This window comes from Antedon bifida, chromosome 8 (assembly GCF_963402885.1).
Source record: "Antedon bifida chromosome 8, ecAntBifi1.1, whole genome shotgun sequence".
Classification (NCBI taxonomy): domain Eukaryota; kingdom Metazoa; phylum Echinodermata; class Crinoidea; order Comatulida; family Antedonidae; genus Antedon; species Antedon bifida.
Genome location: NC_136233.1, coordinates 13,241,112 through 13,256,932, shown reverse-complemented (window position 1 = coordinate 13,256,932; position 15,821 = coordinate 13,241,112). Strand labels below are relative to the sequence as shown.

The 15,821-nt window shown below is 31.9% G+C and overlaps 3 protein-coding genes across 4 annotated transcripts in view; all 3 read left to right on the top strand.

Moving 5' to 3' along the window:
• The first annotated feature begins 558 nt into the window (after positions 1-558).
• Positions 559-15,821, top strand: part of LOC144849675 (uncharacterized) — a 36,339-nt gene continuing 21,076 nt past the window's right edge. Inside the window, exons 1-5 of one of the 2 annotated variants that reach the window (XM_078706672.1) lie at positions 559-733; positions 845-1,382; positions 1,641-1,691; positions 2,206-2,301; positions 3,349-4,778. In XM_078706672.1, coding sequence (XP_078562798.1) covers positions 854-1,382; positions 1,641-1,691; positions 2,206-2,301; positions 3,349-3,872 — 1,200 coding nt within the window. In that variant the 5' untranslated portion in view covers positions 559-733; positions 845-853 and the 3' untranslated portion in view covers positions 3,873-4,778. Of the gene's footprint in view, positions 734-844; positions 1,383-1,640; positions 1,692-2,205; positions 2,302-3,345; positions 4,779-15,821 lie in introns of both variants that reach the window. The other variant, XM_078706671.1, reaches the window with a different exon arrangement.
• On the top strand, positions 5,034-8,137 carry LOC144850161 (uncharacterized). Its single transcript, XM_078707381.1, has 4 exons — positions 5,034-5,177; positions 5,915-6,444; positions 6,830-6,886; positions 7,118-8,137. Exons 2-4 carry the CDS (start codon positions 5,922-5,924, stop codon positions 7,651-7,653), a joined length of 1,116 nt encoding a protein of 371 aa, XP_078563507.1. The 5' UTR covers positions 5,034-5,177; positions 5,915-5,921; the 3' UTR covers positions 7,654-8,137.
• LOC144850509 (uncharacterized) lies at positions 9,513-13,978 on the top strand. The gene is made up of 5 exons (XM_078707791.1): positions 9,513-9,591; positions 11,458-11,990; positions 12,139-12,198; positions 12,355-12,414; positions 12,898-13,978. The coding sequence occupies exons 2-5, from the start codon at positions 11,465-11,467 to the stop codon at positions 13,428-13,430; spliced, it is 1,179 nt and encodes a 392-aa protein (XP_078563917.1). The 5' UTR covers positions 9,513-9,591; positions 11,458-11,464; the 3' UTR covers positions 13,431-13,978.

Sequence of the window (15,821 nt, the reverse complement as noted above, 5' to 3'; positions counted from 1 at the left end):
ATATAAACCATAACATCTAATTTAACTGGCTCCTCCATGATTTTACATACATTATAAGTGTGAGTAACTTATTCTTATACTTCTGCTTTATTTATTTTAGATATTTGATTATTTTCCCCAAAGCTACAATACCAGGCAATAAATCTACAATACCAGAACATTATAACAGATTTGTAACAGGATGTTCTATTAGAGGCAACACAATCTAATATATATTGTTATGTGTAAAAGACAGACCTAAATTTAGTTAGGCATGTTTTTTCCCTTTCATTTATCTTTTTTTTAAAAACTTATTATCGCTGTGCACATGGGGCATGAAACCCCGCGACCCCTTGTTATATAGATCCCTCCTCTCCACTCCCCTTCACTATTACGCCACCCAACCAAACAAAAAATCACTAGGAAATTAGACACACAACACATCCGACCACAAACCATATAGAAAACAATATTTCATTGTTGACAGCATGTTCAATGTCCTCTTTATAATATCTTCCGGTGTGTACGTAGTATAGAGGAAGCTTGTTTCCTCTCTTCATATTCTGAGTTGGCAAAAAAACAGTTTTAACCTAATACAACGACTTGTTGTATCGTACTTTGTACATGATACTAGAGCATTTTAGCCGTATAAAACTACTGTTAAAATTACACCGATTTAAGATCAAAGCATTTCATTACAAGAATTGTCAAATTGGTATTACAAGGCGTTGCTGTAGTTTGTGTAACATTTACGGTAAGTCAGTGTAATTTACGGTATATTTCTAAGTAGGCTACTTCTTATTTCTTCCTTCTTATTCGAGGCAGTTTAATAACCATGTTGATCTATAATTTACTCCTTTTTCAGGCCTAAAAAATGGAGAGCACATTTAGAGACTTTCGTCAAGAATTCAGCAATGCGTATCCTGGAGATAAAAGACGACATTTGAGATTTCTTCTACAAGACTACATACCAATCGGTGTATTGGCACGTACAAATATCTCCGGAATGGAATTATTTAATGAACTTCAAAATAAAGGCGTTATCGCATACAATAATGTCAACGTTATGTCAGAAATCGCAGTCTTGACAGAAAATGCCCAAGCAAAAGCCAGTGTGCAGAATTACAAAACAGAAGTCGGTGCACAATATGACAGAAGTGGGACAAGTATGTATTTGTCTTTGTATCGTAAAAATCTTTATAAAGCTATAATTGCAATGACGGAGGAGAACGGGGGTGATGTCGAGAACTTGGTTGGATTCTACGGATTACGTCATCTTGGCCACCAGAATAAATGGGACGTAGTTTTTCATCTGGAAAAAGAAGTGGAATTAAAAGATGAACAGAAGTCGTTGACGAGCTTTGCCAATCAGTTGAACAAAACAGCCAAGTCCATCTTAATTGGTACGTATTTTTAAAGTTGCATCGTCTAGGCTTATAGTTATACGGTTCATGACATATACTTTTACAATTGGATCTGCTTATTTGAATTTAAGGCGTATACGCATTGGATAACCAATCGCCTTATGTATTGCTTGTTTCTATATTTTGATTAAAATAGGATTTAGCCTATATCTTAAAAAATGCACTTTATTATCATCTATGATACCGTAGCACTTTTTTTTAAACGAAGACGTCTGTTTTTAAATTTTATTTTTACAGGCCAAGAAGTCAGTAGGCCTATTACAAGAGGAGCAACACCTATGTCAACAGGTACGTAGGTTTACCAATATCAATTGACATGTTGACAAACCGTAGTCTATTGGTATTAAATGAACGTGCACAACTTACTTTGAGCATACGTTTGTGTGTCAAGTTTAGGCCTACGTATTCACTTCCTTTATGTTAAAGCTTAGTTCATATTAAGTCATTTGATAATGTATTTCCTCATAGAGGCCTATTTGTATATAGCATTATGTATCAGCCTAGCTTGAATTTAGGTTTTATTTAAAAAAAAAAGCTGTAGATGAGACATTAATCACATACATTCACTCCTGTTAATGCAGTTTTCAATTAAAATACTCCAGAATGTTCGTTATCAAAAAAAGAATGATTGATTGACAAAATAACAATAATTGTTTATAAGTAAACACTTATTTTTTCTTTAGAACTTTATTAAAACTATAAAAATGTCTATTCAAAGTCTGAGTTATTAATTTTCATTTTTTCATGTTTTTGGGATACAATACATCTTATAAAAACAATGTTTTTTTATTCATGTTTTCAGCTACAGATGGCCTTCAATTTGCTGGGCCTATTGGTGGTGTAGTGACAGACTCTACATCGACAACATCAAGGCCTACACCAGCAACAACAGGAACAGGTAAGAAGTAAAACCAACCGAATCAGAAACCTGTTGTTTATGATTGCCTTTTTTAAGGGAAGTGTGAGGAATGCCAGATGTTGCGCAAACAATTTGCCTAAAGCTCTGTCGACATTATTAAACTTTATGTGACAAAAAATGTGATGTCATGATGCACATATATGGACATGATGATGTCATACCACTACCATATTTGGGCATATAACTACATATTTGAGTACATCACACTTTTTGTAGACAGAGTTTAAAAGAAATAATCTGTAACAATAAATTGCTGAGCTAATTGATCTATGGTAAAACCATGAGCACAACATTATAAAAGTGTTACTATAAACATTGTGGAAAGGATACGTATTAACAGATCACTGTACATCATTTTTTCTTGTTATGCTTTTAATTTATTTTTTTACAAGATCATGATACATGACAACATTAGAATAACCTTCTATCTATAATACAAAATCTTAATCCTAAAAGTGGAAATAAGTCACGTCCTGGATCCATGCTGAATGGTTCCTAGTTGAACCTGTGTTCAAACCCACAGTTTTGATTCACAATCATTCTGGAAATTATCTCACGCAAGATTTAGAATTTTCTAACGTAATTTGGAATTAGTGTTGACTTTATTAAGCTATTGTGTGAATATTATCTTTCCTAAGACACGACAACAAAGAGTAATGAGTAGGCCTACTTGTTACCAAACAAAAACACAGAATATCCATCCTACTACAACTACCACTTATCATCAGTTTAAGTTTTCATCTATATTAATTGCTGGTTGTAATGACTGAATGCCTCGTTAATTGTGCAATATGACAACAACAACAATAAAATGTTAAAATAATCAATTGAAGATAATCAATTAATTTTTATATATAGTATAATTATATTTTAATATTCCCATTTTATTAATTTAACATTGTAATTGTATTTTTTTGTGTAATATATAGTTGTATTTTTATAGATGTGTGCTATCGTGTTGTACTTTTTATATACCATAAATAAATTAAATAAATCACACGAATATCTTTTCTAATTTTGCAGAAGTGAATGAGGATGATTTTAAGCTCCTGAAAATGATTGTGTCAGCGTATTACGATGACAGAAATTGTCTCATTATGCTTAGAGTGTTATTTGGAGATCACGTGCAAACACAACAACAGCAAACAATCAATACCACAATAGATTTCTTAAATGCATTAGCTGAAACCGATGATCTAAGTTCCGATGATATCTCTATAATATTCGATACAATCAACTTGACGGGCCAATACGGTTTACAACGTGAGATTCAGGCACAACTACCATCATTCCCAAAAGTAAAAAAGATCCCGATTTCTACATTTACACCATACAGACAGAACATAATGAAATTTGGAAGGGGCATAGGCGAACAAGATGTAACGAAGATTGATGGGTACTATAATACTCCAGTTAAGAGATACGAAAGTAGCTGGAAGATGATATATGACTTAGAATTTAGAAACATCATCAAAGAAAAGAACATCAAAGAATTCATTGCACTGTTGAAAAAATTGAAACTTCCATCCACTGCAGAATCGTTTGAATAATTTAGAATTATTCGAAGGATGTGAATTACAAGGCGGTTCTTCTCTGTAGGGAAGAACATATCAGTGTTATACGGTATATAATAATCTTCCTTTCTTCTTGCACTTAGGAAGGGCTAGTGTTGCCCGAAAGCTCTGCATTTTATGTCTGGCTGTTTTACTTTATCGTTTTGATTTAGCTTTTTGCTTATTTTATTTTGTATCTCAATTGAGATCCAGCCACTGATACCCACAGCATTGTCATTATTTTCAGTAATTTGATTTATATATAAATATTTATTTATTATAAGTATTATTATTATTAACGATTTCCTCGACGCATAACTAACTCATCTGATTTGTATGGCCTATTGCAATATATAAATAAGTTCCTGCGTGACGTCACGGTCAATTATAAAAGCTAAATAGGCCTACTCTATCACTGGGCTACTTTATGTTAACTAAAAACTAACTATGAACATTTAAATGAAGCAATGGTTCATTCACATAAACATAATATTTTTAAGTCTCAGTTTCGTCCTTATATAAATATGTGATACTTAAGAAAAGTGAGTCTGGTAAATTGGTGTTTTTTCCGCTATAGTGAAACATATATGTTTCCGCTTATAGATAGGCCTACGTCTATGTTCGTGTACTTTTCAATACAAATAACAATACTGATTTAAATAGAGCCACTGCCTAATCCACAGCATTATCATTTTCAGTATAATCAGCCTTTGTATATAGTAAATTATATATAATGTTTTTGTTGAAATTAACAATACGCAGCTTGCTTCTCTGACTTATGTTTCAACTTTAATCCTTTCATATATTATTGTTAATGTTATAGTATTGGTTGCGAGGTTGCTTATTCTACTTGTATCTTCATTGCGATCCAGCCGGTGATACCCACAGCATTATCCATTTTCAGTAATTTGCCTTCGGATATACAGTATATCATAAATTATAGGCCTAGATAATGTTTTTTATTGAACAATACTCAGTTGTTCATGTAATAAAGATGTGCTTTCTGAATTATGTTTCATTTTTTTAATCATTTGCATGTTAATGTTATAGTATTGGTTTTGGAATTAATATTAAATTTGATTGAAACTGTTTCTTTCTTCCGTTATCAGAATAAATTGCAGTTTGATTTTGACCTAAAATACAATTCCTAAAAATAGATCCATCAATCGTAATTATGCATAACAAAGAAAAGACGCGATCACTCGTCGCTTCAGTGACCTGATCTCCGTACTGTGGCAGTTGTAGAGGGGAAAGAAAGATTAAAACTAACCCTAGTTTTCCTAAGTAAAGGAAAGGTAAAAGGTAAGTATAATTATTGCATAACATGTCTCATAGGTCTACCGTTAATTTGATGGGTCCATAATAAAGGAATAATTGCGGATTATTTGATGTTTCAATTCAGAGTATTACACACCGTCGCTCATACCGAACGCGACAAACAGGCGAGATAACAACACTATACAATAAAACTTGTAGGCCTATTTCTATTCCGGGGAAATTAATTTCATAACCGTAGTCTGTATATGCCTATAGTTATCGTTCATCAATTATTTACAGTATCGTATTAAATCGTAAGAAATTAGTACTCTACTAGCTAGTCTGTCTATAATAAATTACACATATTACTATTAGAAAATACAACGTTCGATAGGCCTCTTATAGAATATGTGCATTCGGTTTGGCAGGTTGATTAATGTTTTACAATCATAGAGATATTATAGTGAACTCTGTTCACAGTGCATAGGACTGAATAAATATTAAACTGATAAGGCGAGTATGGTCCTCTCGAAATGTGGTTATCATAATAATAGGGCTTATAGACATAATAACATATTTATATTACTCATATCTAAAGGATACTGTTTAAGATGCTGTAAATAAACAATAATTTCTTATATCAAAGGGGTTATCTGTGGCTACGACACGATCAGTTCCATGCCTTACAGATAAGTGTACACTTTTGGCAACAGTTTTCTGTTGTTAGATTGTCTTGGTAGGACAATTTCTAAAGTCTCAATTATAAACTAAATTCTTTTCAGTAACAAAATGGATGATAGCTTTACAGACTTTCGTCAAGAATTCAGTAATGCTTATCCTGGGGATAGAAGACGGGAATTGAGATTTCTTCTGCATGATCATCTACCAATTGGTGTATTGTCTAAGGAACACAACTCAGGAATGGATTTGTTTAATGAACTTAAAACTAAAGGCATCATCGCATACAATAATGTTAAAATTATGTCAGAAATTGCAGACGTGACAGAAAACGCCGACGCAAAAGCAAGTGTAACTAAATACAAAAAGGAAGTTGGTAAAGACTATGATGACAAGGGTGGGAAAAGTTTGTCTTCACATCGTAAAACTTTCTATAAAGCTATGGATGAAATCACGGAAGAAGACAAGAGTGATTTACATAACTTGATTAGCTTCTACTCATTAAGTTCACAAGGCATTACAAATAAATGGGATTTAGTGTTTTATTTGGAGAAAGAGTTAAAATTAAACACATGGAAGAAACTGGAGAGATTTGCCAATCAGTTGAATGCGAGTGCAAAAGTCAAATTGCTTGGTATGTATGTAAAACAGTGCTAAATTATTAACGTATATTTAAATTAATCAAAATAACAGCATAAAATTGTCTAATTATAATTTTAGTAGCTTACTACAATATTGTTTTGTATGGCCAGCATAGCTGACCACATTCCGGACTGACGTCATACGGTAAATTTGCAATTACAGTATATATATACTTGTTCAAGAAGGGGGAAGGAGGGGGGAGAGGGTGGAGAACGATTGATGATAAGTTCTAAACTTCTGGTCTCTGTCTGGATAAAAAAATGTATATCTTACAGTATGTTAATTTGTTAAAAATAAAACGATAATTAGAACCTGTTTATAGAAATTGGTTCTTCTGTATCGGTTATTCAACTACTGTTCTTATTTATTTGATGCAGGTGAACAACCAGTTGCTGGTGGGAGTGCCGTGGAAGCAACATCAACAGCAGTAGCAGGTACGTATCCCTTTAAGTGACTAATGTTGTATTATACAATGCATTGACAAAAATGTCTGAATGAATACTCAAATTTTCCTAAGCGTTTCAGCCTAAATTTAGAATTCGTAAAACCGATAACATATAGGCCTATAATGAGAACGTGGGACAATGCCTTATACCACTTTCAATATTTTTGTTCACAAATGAACGGATTGAGTCCAATTACCAAACCTTTTTCCTGATTTGCAGAATTGACCGACGATGATTACAAGCTTTTCAAAACGACCGTGTCAGCGTATTACGATGCGAGACCGGAGTGCCGAATTATGTTGATGGTGTTGTTTGGAGACCATGTTCCTACACAAAATCATAAAACACGTAATAGTACAATAGATTGGTTAAATGCATTAGAGGAATCAGATGATCTAAGTTCTGATGACATCTCTATCGTATATGATACAATAAACCTTACAGCACATTATGCTTTACAAAAGAAGATCAGAAAAGAAAAACTATCATTTCCAGAAGTTAGGCCAATAGAAATTACCAACTTCAGCAGTTACAGACAGAAGATAATGAAATTTGGAAAGGGAATAACTTCAAAAGATGTAGCAAAGATTGATGGGTACTATAACAATCCAGTTAAGAAATACGAAAGTAGTTGGGGAATGATATATGATTTAGAATTTGAGCAATCAATCTTCAAAGAAAGCAACATCGACGAATTTGTTGCAAAGTTGAAGCAATTGAAACTTCCGTCAAGCCCGGCAGAATTGTTGGAATAATTCAGATTTTATGCAAATTATCTGAAATAATTCTCTTCCTATGAATTGTACTTCATGACTCTTTACTCAGAGCCTTGCACCTGATGATAAAATCGATATTGTTGATCTCCTTCATGAAATAGTCTGTAGTTTGCAATGTTTTATTCAAAGCAACTAAAATCATTACGAAAATAAAATTTAATCAAAATGCTGAGTGTTAGCATACTTAAAATGCTATAATTAAAGTTCAAATAAATAATTTTGTTCTAATAAATTTATCTAATAAACTTTCTTATGATAGATAGGCCTACATTTACATTTTTTGTTTAGAAATTGATGGCCTATAAACATTTTATATAACTTTTTATTTTAGTATAATGTATACTTTTTTAGTTATGGAAGACATTGTTATTTCCTGGTTGTATGGCTACGTATGACTACCAATTATTTGAATAGTCAAGCAGCTTTATTATTTAGATTTAAATATTTTAGAGCAAGTAAAAATTAGTGTGATATAAGTAAGTATAAGTATATAATAAATTTTATTTTGTATGTACAGTACAAGACCAACTTGTGGTCTCTCTGTTTAAATAAAGTTGATCTTGAACTATATTCTTTTTTGTTAATTTCTTATGAGAAGACGAGTTCTCGGTAAACTCTGAGTTAATACATTATTTATTAATTGATTATTTGGAGTGTGGGAGCAGGCGGAAGTAGATTATGACCATGATAATAACAGATAAGTGATGACAGAATGCAGTAAATTCACAGTTTCATAAACACACAGGTCAGATCTACACAATAATATGTTAATATCTTTACTGTTATCATTGTATGGTTGATTGATTGAAATGAAAAGGCACTACTATTACCCACCGATTTTGCGGTGTTGTATGGGGAAATGTTGGTCAAAATTAGTTTAGGTTAACCGTGTTTGGTAAAGTGTAATTTACTTCGAGGAGGTGAATTTTCTTGAATCATTAAAACATCGTTCATTTTCCACACTCAGTGAACTGTCTGTCGTGAGAGAGCATGTATTTATGATTTAAGCCTAAACATATCATTTCCTCCTCGAGTGAAATTCAGCACAAACAATTCTAATTCTAATTCAAAAGACACAATCGTTCACCCCTGTGCTGTCTGTAATAAACCTTTTAACGTTACAAATAGACCATAAACATTGGAGCTGCCGTTGACCTTGATAATACTAGTTATACCTGGAATTTCCCTTTTGATCGCTTCGACAGTACAGTACCTAAAAATAGGTTTTAGGCTAATAAATACAGTATTTATGCAAATGCCAACGTTTAGGCCGCGCCTTTGCTGATTTTAGAGAATACGTTGAAACTGCTCTTTTTTTTAGAACAGTGGAACACTATTGAGGGGAATTTATCAGGACCCAAACAAATTGTCCCCTTAATAATTTTAATTTTTAATCTATATGTAATAAATTGTAATGCGAAGAGTTACCAAGCCGTTCTTGACCGACCTTTTTTTTTGTTTTACATTGTTAGGCCTACTGTTTGTTGGCCAAACGAATAAAATCAGATAACTGGCTAAAGGATTATAATTTATTTTCATTTAATTTGTCATTCCGTCAACAAAAGGACAACTGCAGATTTGACTAGTGTTTAGACTGTTTAGTTAATATTATAACCATAACTTTATTTTGGCGCGCAAAAATATATGATACTACAGAATTGTACCACTTTTTAATTAACTCGACTTTATCGTTATAGTATCAATGGGATTTTTACCTTTTCCTTAAAATACAATTTTGTAATTCCCATTCTCTTCTACAGTTCCTAAAAATAGATCCATATAGCAAAAATATGCATAACAAAGACAAGACGCCATCATAGTCAAACGACTGTTGTGACCTGATCGATCCATACAGTGGTTGTTATAGAGGGGCAAGGCGCATCTATTTTTTAGTTTCTTCAGTATAAAAGGTGAAAGGTAAGAATTATTATAATTACGTAAATATCAGTTAGGGGGAAAATGGCAAAATCAGCACTGTGGTCATGTTACAAGAGTTGTCAAAACAATATAGATTATCTGATAAAACTCCTAGAAAGTAGGAAGCCTTTTGTCATTTTCCCCTAACTGACATAGTACGGTACAATAAGGATAGCAATAAACAAATGGATGAATACCATTCGCCTTAATTATTATATTATAAAGAGTGACAAACACGACAGCCAACAGTACAGTTACTTATGCCTATTGATATTTTCAACATAATCATAATTTGATCTGTGGTTTCTGAGTAAATGCATGGTTTCTGGCAATTGGCACACAACATTGAACAATTGAATTATAGGCGTGACAGGCCTACGGTTAGACGGATTAAACCACTGACAATATTGTTTGTGGATAAAACGTAAGGGGACAAAAAGCCACTCTCGGGTCCAATTACATTTTTCAATTTATGATCACATTTGAATACACGCGTATTTATTGGTATTTAAGTAGGTTAAGATAATTATTTATGTCGAGAGTATTACTATCATTTAGCGAAACATGGCTGACGCCTGAAATGCCCTTCATGAAGCGATTAGAACTATATAATCGAGGAGATTGAAAGGAGGTGAACTTGCATGGTAAAGTCCGATGCAGTAACAGTTGAAAGACCCCAAATATGAAATTACTGTTTACTACTTATTGTATGTTTGCGGCCCTTTTACCTTCCAAGATAATTGACTAAAATCAACGATATGATTGTGATTGGATGTTAAGATAATACGATGTTTACATAACACCCTCAAGTAGGCCTATGTAGGCCACGGATGCAAAATATTAAAATATAAAATAATTAAAAACATAGTTGATGTATTGATAAACTGCAATATTCGTGTGTAAAAATGGTAGCTTGCAACAAATGAGACAGAGTCGTGGCATTTGTTTATGACCAAATATGTTTTTGAGTACCATACAACCTTTAGTGACTATGCGATAACTGTTTGGGGAAAAACCTCTGAGCAAAACTAGAATATCTTGAAGCGTCTTCATAGAAGAGCGGCTCGCATTGTTACTAAAATTTTTGATTTTGTTGACGTGAGGGGTGATGACATAATTCAGGATCTTTCCTGGAAAACATTTGAAGAGAGAAGAGATTTTTATCTAGCTAGTCTAATGTATAAATGTATCCACGGCCTTGCGCCAACCAGATTGACAAATGAAATTGAAATAATTGGGAATGTACACATCCATTCAACGCGTGGAGTAGACAACTTAAATATTGTTATACCTCATTATACCCGTAGCAAATTGGATTCGTCTTTTAAAGTTGCATGCGGAAAAATATGGAATGACTTGCCAGCAGATATAAAACATTCACCCACGATTATGTCCTTTAAAGCTAGATACAGATCTCATTTCTTCTCATAACAATTAACTTCCAGTTTATATTTTTTGTTGCTATCATTATTAATTGTAATGTACAAGTATTAAAATTTGTATCCGTTTTTGTCGAAAGGACCACAATGCAAAACAAGTATATTTCTACTTGATTGTGTATTATCCTGTACAAATATGTTGTTAAATAAATAAAATAATTAAATTAAATAAATAAATTGGGAGACCACAATGGCGTAAATGCTTCTCGCAAAAAACGCACAGAGAAAACATTGCAAGAATATTTTTCAACGTAATTATAGCTTGGCCGTCAGTCAGTCTTTGAATAAAATATTTTGATTATGATCTCCAAAATATTACCCTTTTTTGAAAATTAGAAATTGGCATACACCGTTTTGCCTCGATTGCTTTATTTTAACTAAAAATATATATATAAATTGATTCTCACTACCATTTCTTCTCTTATAGTAACACAATGGGTGATGATTTGTTTAGAGACTTTCGTCAGGAATTCAGCAATGCTTATCTTGGGAATAAAAAACTGGAGTTGAAGTTTCTTCTGCAGGATCATATTTCGATTGGTGATTTGGCAAAAAACAAGTCCGGAATGAATTTATTTACTGTACTAAAAGATAAAGGTCTTATCACATACACAAATGTTAAGCTTTTGTCAGAAATTGCAGACGTGACCGAAAACATCTTAGCAAAAACTTGTGTAACTAAATACAAAAGAGCAGTCGGTTCCCAATATGATGATAGAGGTGGAGCTAGTTTGTCTTTATATCGCCAAACACTTTATAAAGCTATGTGTTTAATCACAGAAGATAGGGGTGGTGATTTAGAAAACTTAATTGATCACTACGGGTTAGATTCACTAGGCTTTAAAAATAAATGGGATTTAGAATTTCATTTGGAGAAGGAAGTCAAATTGAACAAGACACAGAAGTTGTTGACAGACTTTGCCAATCAGTTGAATGCACAAGCAAAAATCCTATTACTGGGTAGGTGCAACAGTGCTAATATTATTTCCATTTAAAATGTCTCAATGTATGCTCATGCTTAAACGGACATTTAAACATAATAATAATAATAATAATACTAATAATAGAAATTTTGTTAGGTTTTTAAAAGTTTTTTTTTATTTTCCAGAAGTTGCTGGTGGAAGTGGTGTCACTGGTGGAGGAGGAGGACTAACTACTAAGCCTACAGGTATTACGCTATTTAGACACAAACCATTGTGTAGGCCTACAACACTTTAGTTATTGTAACATAATAATCTTTATAACGAACAAAATTAACTGCGCTCATCGAAGACTAACGAGATTGTTTCTTTACTGTATTATAATATCTATTTTTGTGGTACAGGTAAACACGAGATTAAGGTAGATGTGAAAAGTGGGAAAATAGTAAAGCCCCCGACTACAGGTAAGTAAATACTTTTTGAAATCATGATACAGATTTTATGTTTAATCAAAACAATGATTGCATAACAGTAATTAATTATCCTCACTATTTTGAGTCTTGAATCTGTACTCGTGTATTAACAAAACCAATTTGCACCAAAAAGCTGAATTACATGGCTATTAGACAACGTTCTATAACATTGCGTACAACAACATTAATAAACAAATAAAAGAGAAACCCAATTGAAATGGATTACATTCATGATTACATTATTTGAATAAGATATTGCACTAAACTTGTATAACCATACAGACCTTTCTGAGTTTGTAGACTTACTTCCGAAATTATAGCATAAAACCGATAAAATAATGCCTTCTTTTTAAATTACTAAAGCAGTTGGCCTACATTATAACACTTCATTTTTTTAAACAAATGAACGGATGGATGCAGCGTTACAAGAAAAGGTTTTTGAAGTCCATTAACATACTTTTTTCTGATTTTCAGAAATTACCCAGGATGATTTTAAGCATCTCAGAACGATTGTGTCAGCGTATTACGATGCGAGACCGGATTGCCACATTATGTTGATGGTGTTGTTTGGAGATCATGTGACTACACAAAAACATACAACAATCAATACTACAATAGATTTATTAGATGCATTAGATGAATCAAATGATCTAAGTTCTAATGATATCTCTATAGTATACGATACAATCAACTTGACAGGACATTATGCTTTACAACGGAAGCTAAAAGCTAAAATATCATTTCCAGAAGTAAAACCAATAGAAATTACCAACTTCAGCAATTACAGACAGAAGATAATGAAATTTGGAAAGGGAATAACTCCAAATGATGTAGCAACGATTGATGGGCACTATAACAATCCAGTTAAGAAATACAAAAGTAGTTGGGGAATGATATATGATTTAGAATTTGAGCAATCAATCTTCAAAGAAAGCAACATCGACGAATTTGTTGCAAACTTGAAGCAATGTGAACTTCCGTCAAGTTCGGCAAAATTGTTGGAATAATTCAGATTTTATGCAAATTATCTGAAATAATTCTCTTCTTATGAATTGTACTTCATGACTCTTTACTCAGAGCCTTGCACCTGATGATAAAATTGATATTGTTTATCTCCTTCATGAAATTTTCTGTAGTTTGCAATGTTTTATTCAAAGCAACTAAAATCATTACGAAAATAAAATTTAATCAAAATGCTGAGTGTTAGCATACTTAAAATGCTATAATTAAAGTTAAAATAAATAATTTTGTTCTAATAAATTTATCTAATAAACTTTCTTATGATAGATAGGCCTACATTTACATTTTTTGTTTAGAAATTGATGGCCTATAAACATTTTATATAACTTTTTATTTTAGTATAATGTATACTTTTTTAGTTATGGAAGACATTGTTATTTCTTGGTTGTATGGCTACGTATGAATACCAATTATTTGAATAGTCAAGCAGCTTTATTATTTAGATTTAAATATTTTAGAGCAAGTAAAAATTAGTGTGATCAAGTGTATAATAAATGTTATTTTGTATGTACAGTACAAGACCAACTTGTGTTGATCTGGTCTCTCTGTTTAAATAAAGTTGATCTTGAACTATATTCTTTTTTGTTAATTTCTTATGAGAAGACGAGTTCTCGGTAAACTCTGAGTTAATACATTATTTATTAATTGATTATTTGGAGTGTGGGAGCAGGCGGAAGTAGATTATGACCATGATAATAACAGATAAGTGATAATGCAGTAAATTCACAGTTTCATAAACACACAGGTCAGATCTACACAATATGTTAATATCTTTACTGTTATCATTGTATGGTTGATTGATTGAAATGAAAAGGTACTACTATTACCCACCGATTTTGCGATGTTGTATGGGGACATAGCAAAAATTAGTTCAGGTTAATCGCGTTTTGTAATTTACCTCGAGGAGGCGTATTTTCTTGAATCATTAAAGGTACATCATTCATTTTCCACACACAGTGAACTGTCTGTCTGTGAGACCATGTAAATATGATTTAAGCCTAAAAATATAATTCCTCATCGAGTGAACTTCAGCACTACAGAATTGTACTACTTTTCAATTAACTCGACTTTATCGTTATAGTAGAGCTATATATCCAATACCAAATTGGCGAGTAAATCATGTTTTACTTTAAATTAAATTTATACGCTCTTCCACAAGGTCAATTGTTAGTTATACATACAGACTATATTAAAACAATGATTTTAAACACGTAGGGCATTTCTTTGAATTCCTTCCTATCGTCGTTTTGTGGTAATTTAATTTTTTTATGTTTAACAAACGTACATAATCAATTGCGTCTGCATCATGGTAGACTACAACTTCCGGTAGTGACGTAATCAGCACATTTTTGGTAATAAAACTTTTTCACTAAGCTAGGGAATCCTCTAATATCAATATTCATTAGGCCGTACTTTAGTTAGCCAATCAAAATAAACGTATAAACAATTTTGCGGTGATGTTAAAAAATACTTTGAGACTATTTGAGGTGTTGGTACAGTTACCCAGTTTTATTCTTAGTTCAGTCAGTCCCAACTAAGACTATGGTAAAAATTAAAGCATCTGGTTACAGTTAAACACAATGATAAAGAATAGGAATTTAATATAATATGATAAATGACATTCACATAGCAATTTATCACTGTGTTTTACTATAACCAATTTGGTTAGAGTAAAACACAATGATAAAGAATAGGAAACATTTAACAATATGATCAATTACATTTACATAGCAATTTATCACTGTGTTTTACTATAACCAATTTGGTTATAGTAAAACACAATGATAAAGAATAGGAAACATTTAACAATATGATAAATTACATTTACATAGCAATTTATCACTGTGTTTTACTATAACCAATTTGGTTATAGTAAAACACAATGATAAAGAATAGGAAACATTTAACAATATGATAAATTACATTTACATAGCAATTTATCACTGTGTTTTACTATAACCAATTTGGTTAGAGTAAAACACAATGATAAAGAATGGGAATTTAATAATATGATATATGACATTTACATAGCAATTTATCACTGTGTTTTACTATAACCAATTTGGTTAGAGTAAAACACAATGATAACGAATAGGAATTTAATAATATGATATATGACGTTTACATAGCAATTTATCACTGTGTTTTACTATAACCAATGTGGTTACAGTTAAACACAATGATAAAGAATAGGAAACATTTGATAATATGATAAATGACATTTACATAGCAATTTAGCACTGTGTTTTACTATAACCAATTTGGTTAGAGTAAAACACAATGGTAACGAATAGGAAACATTTAATAATATGATAAATGACATTTACATAGCAATTTAGCACTGTGTTTTACTATAACCAATTTGGTTAGAGTAAAAC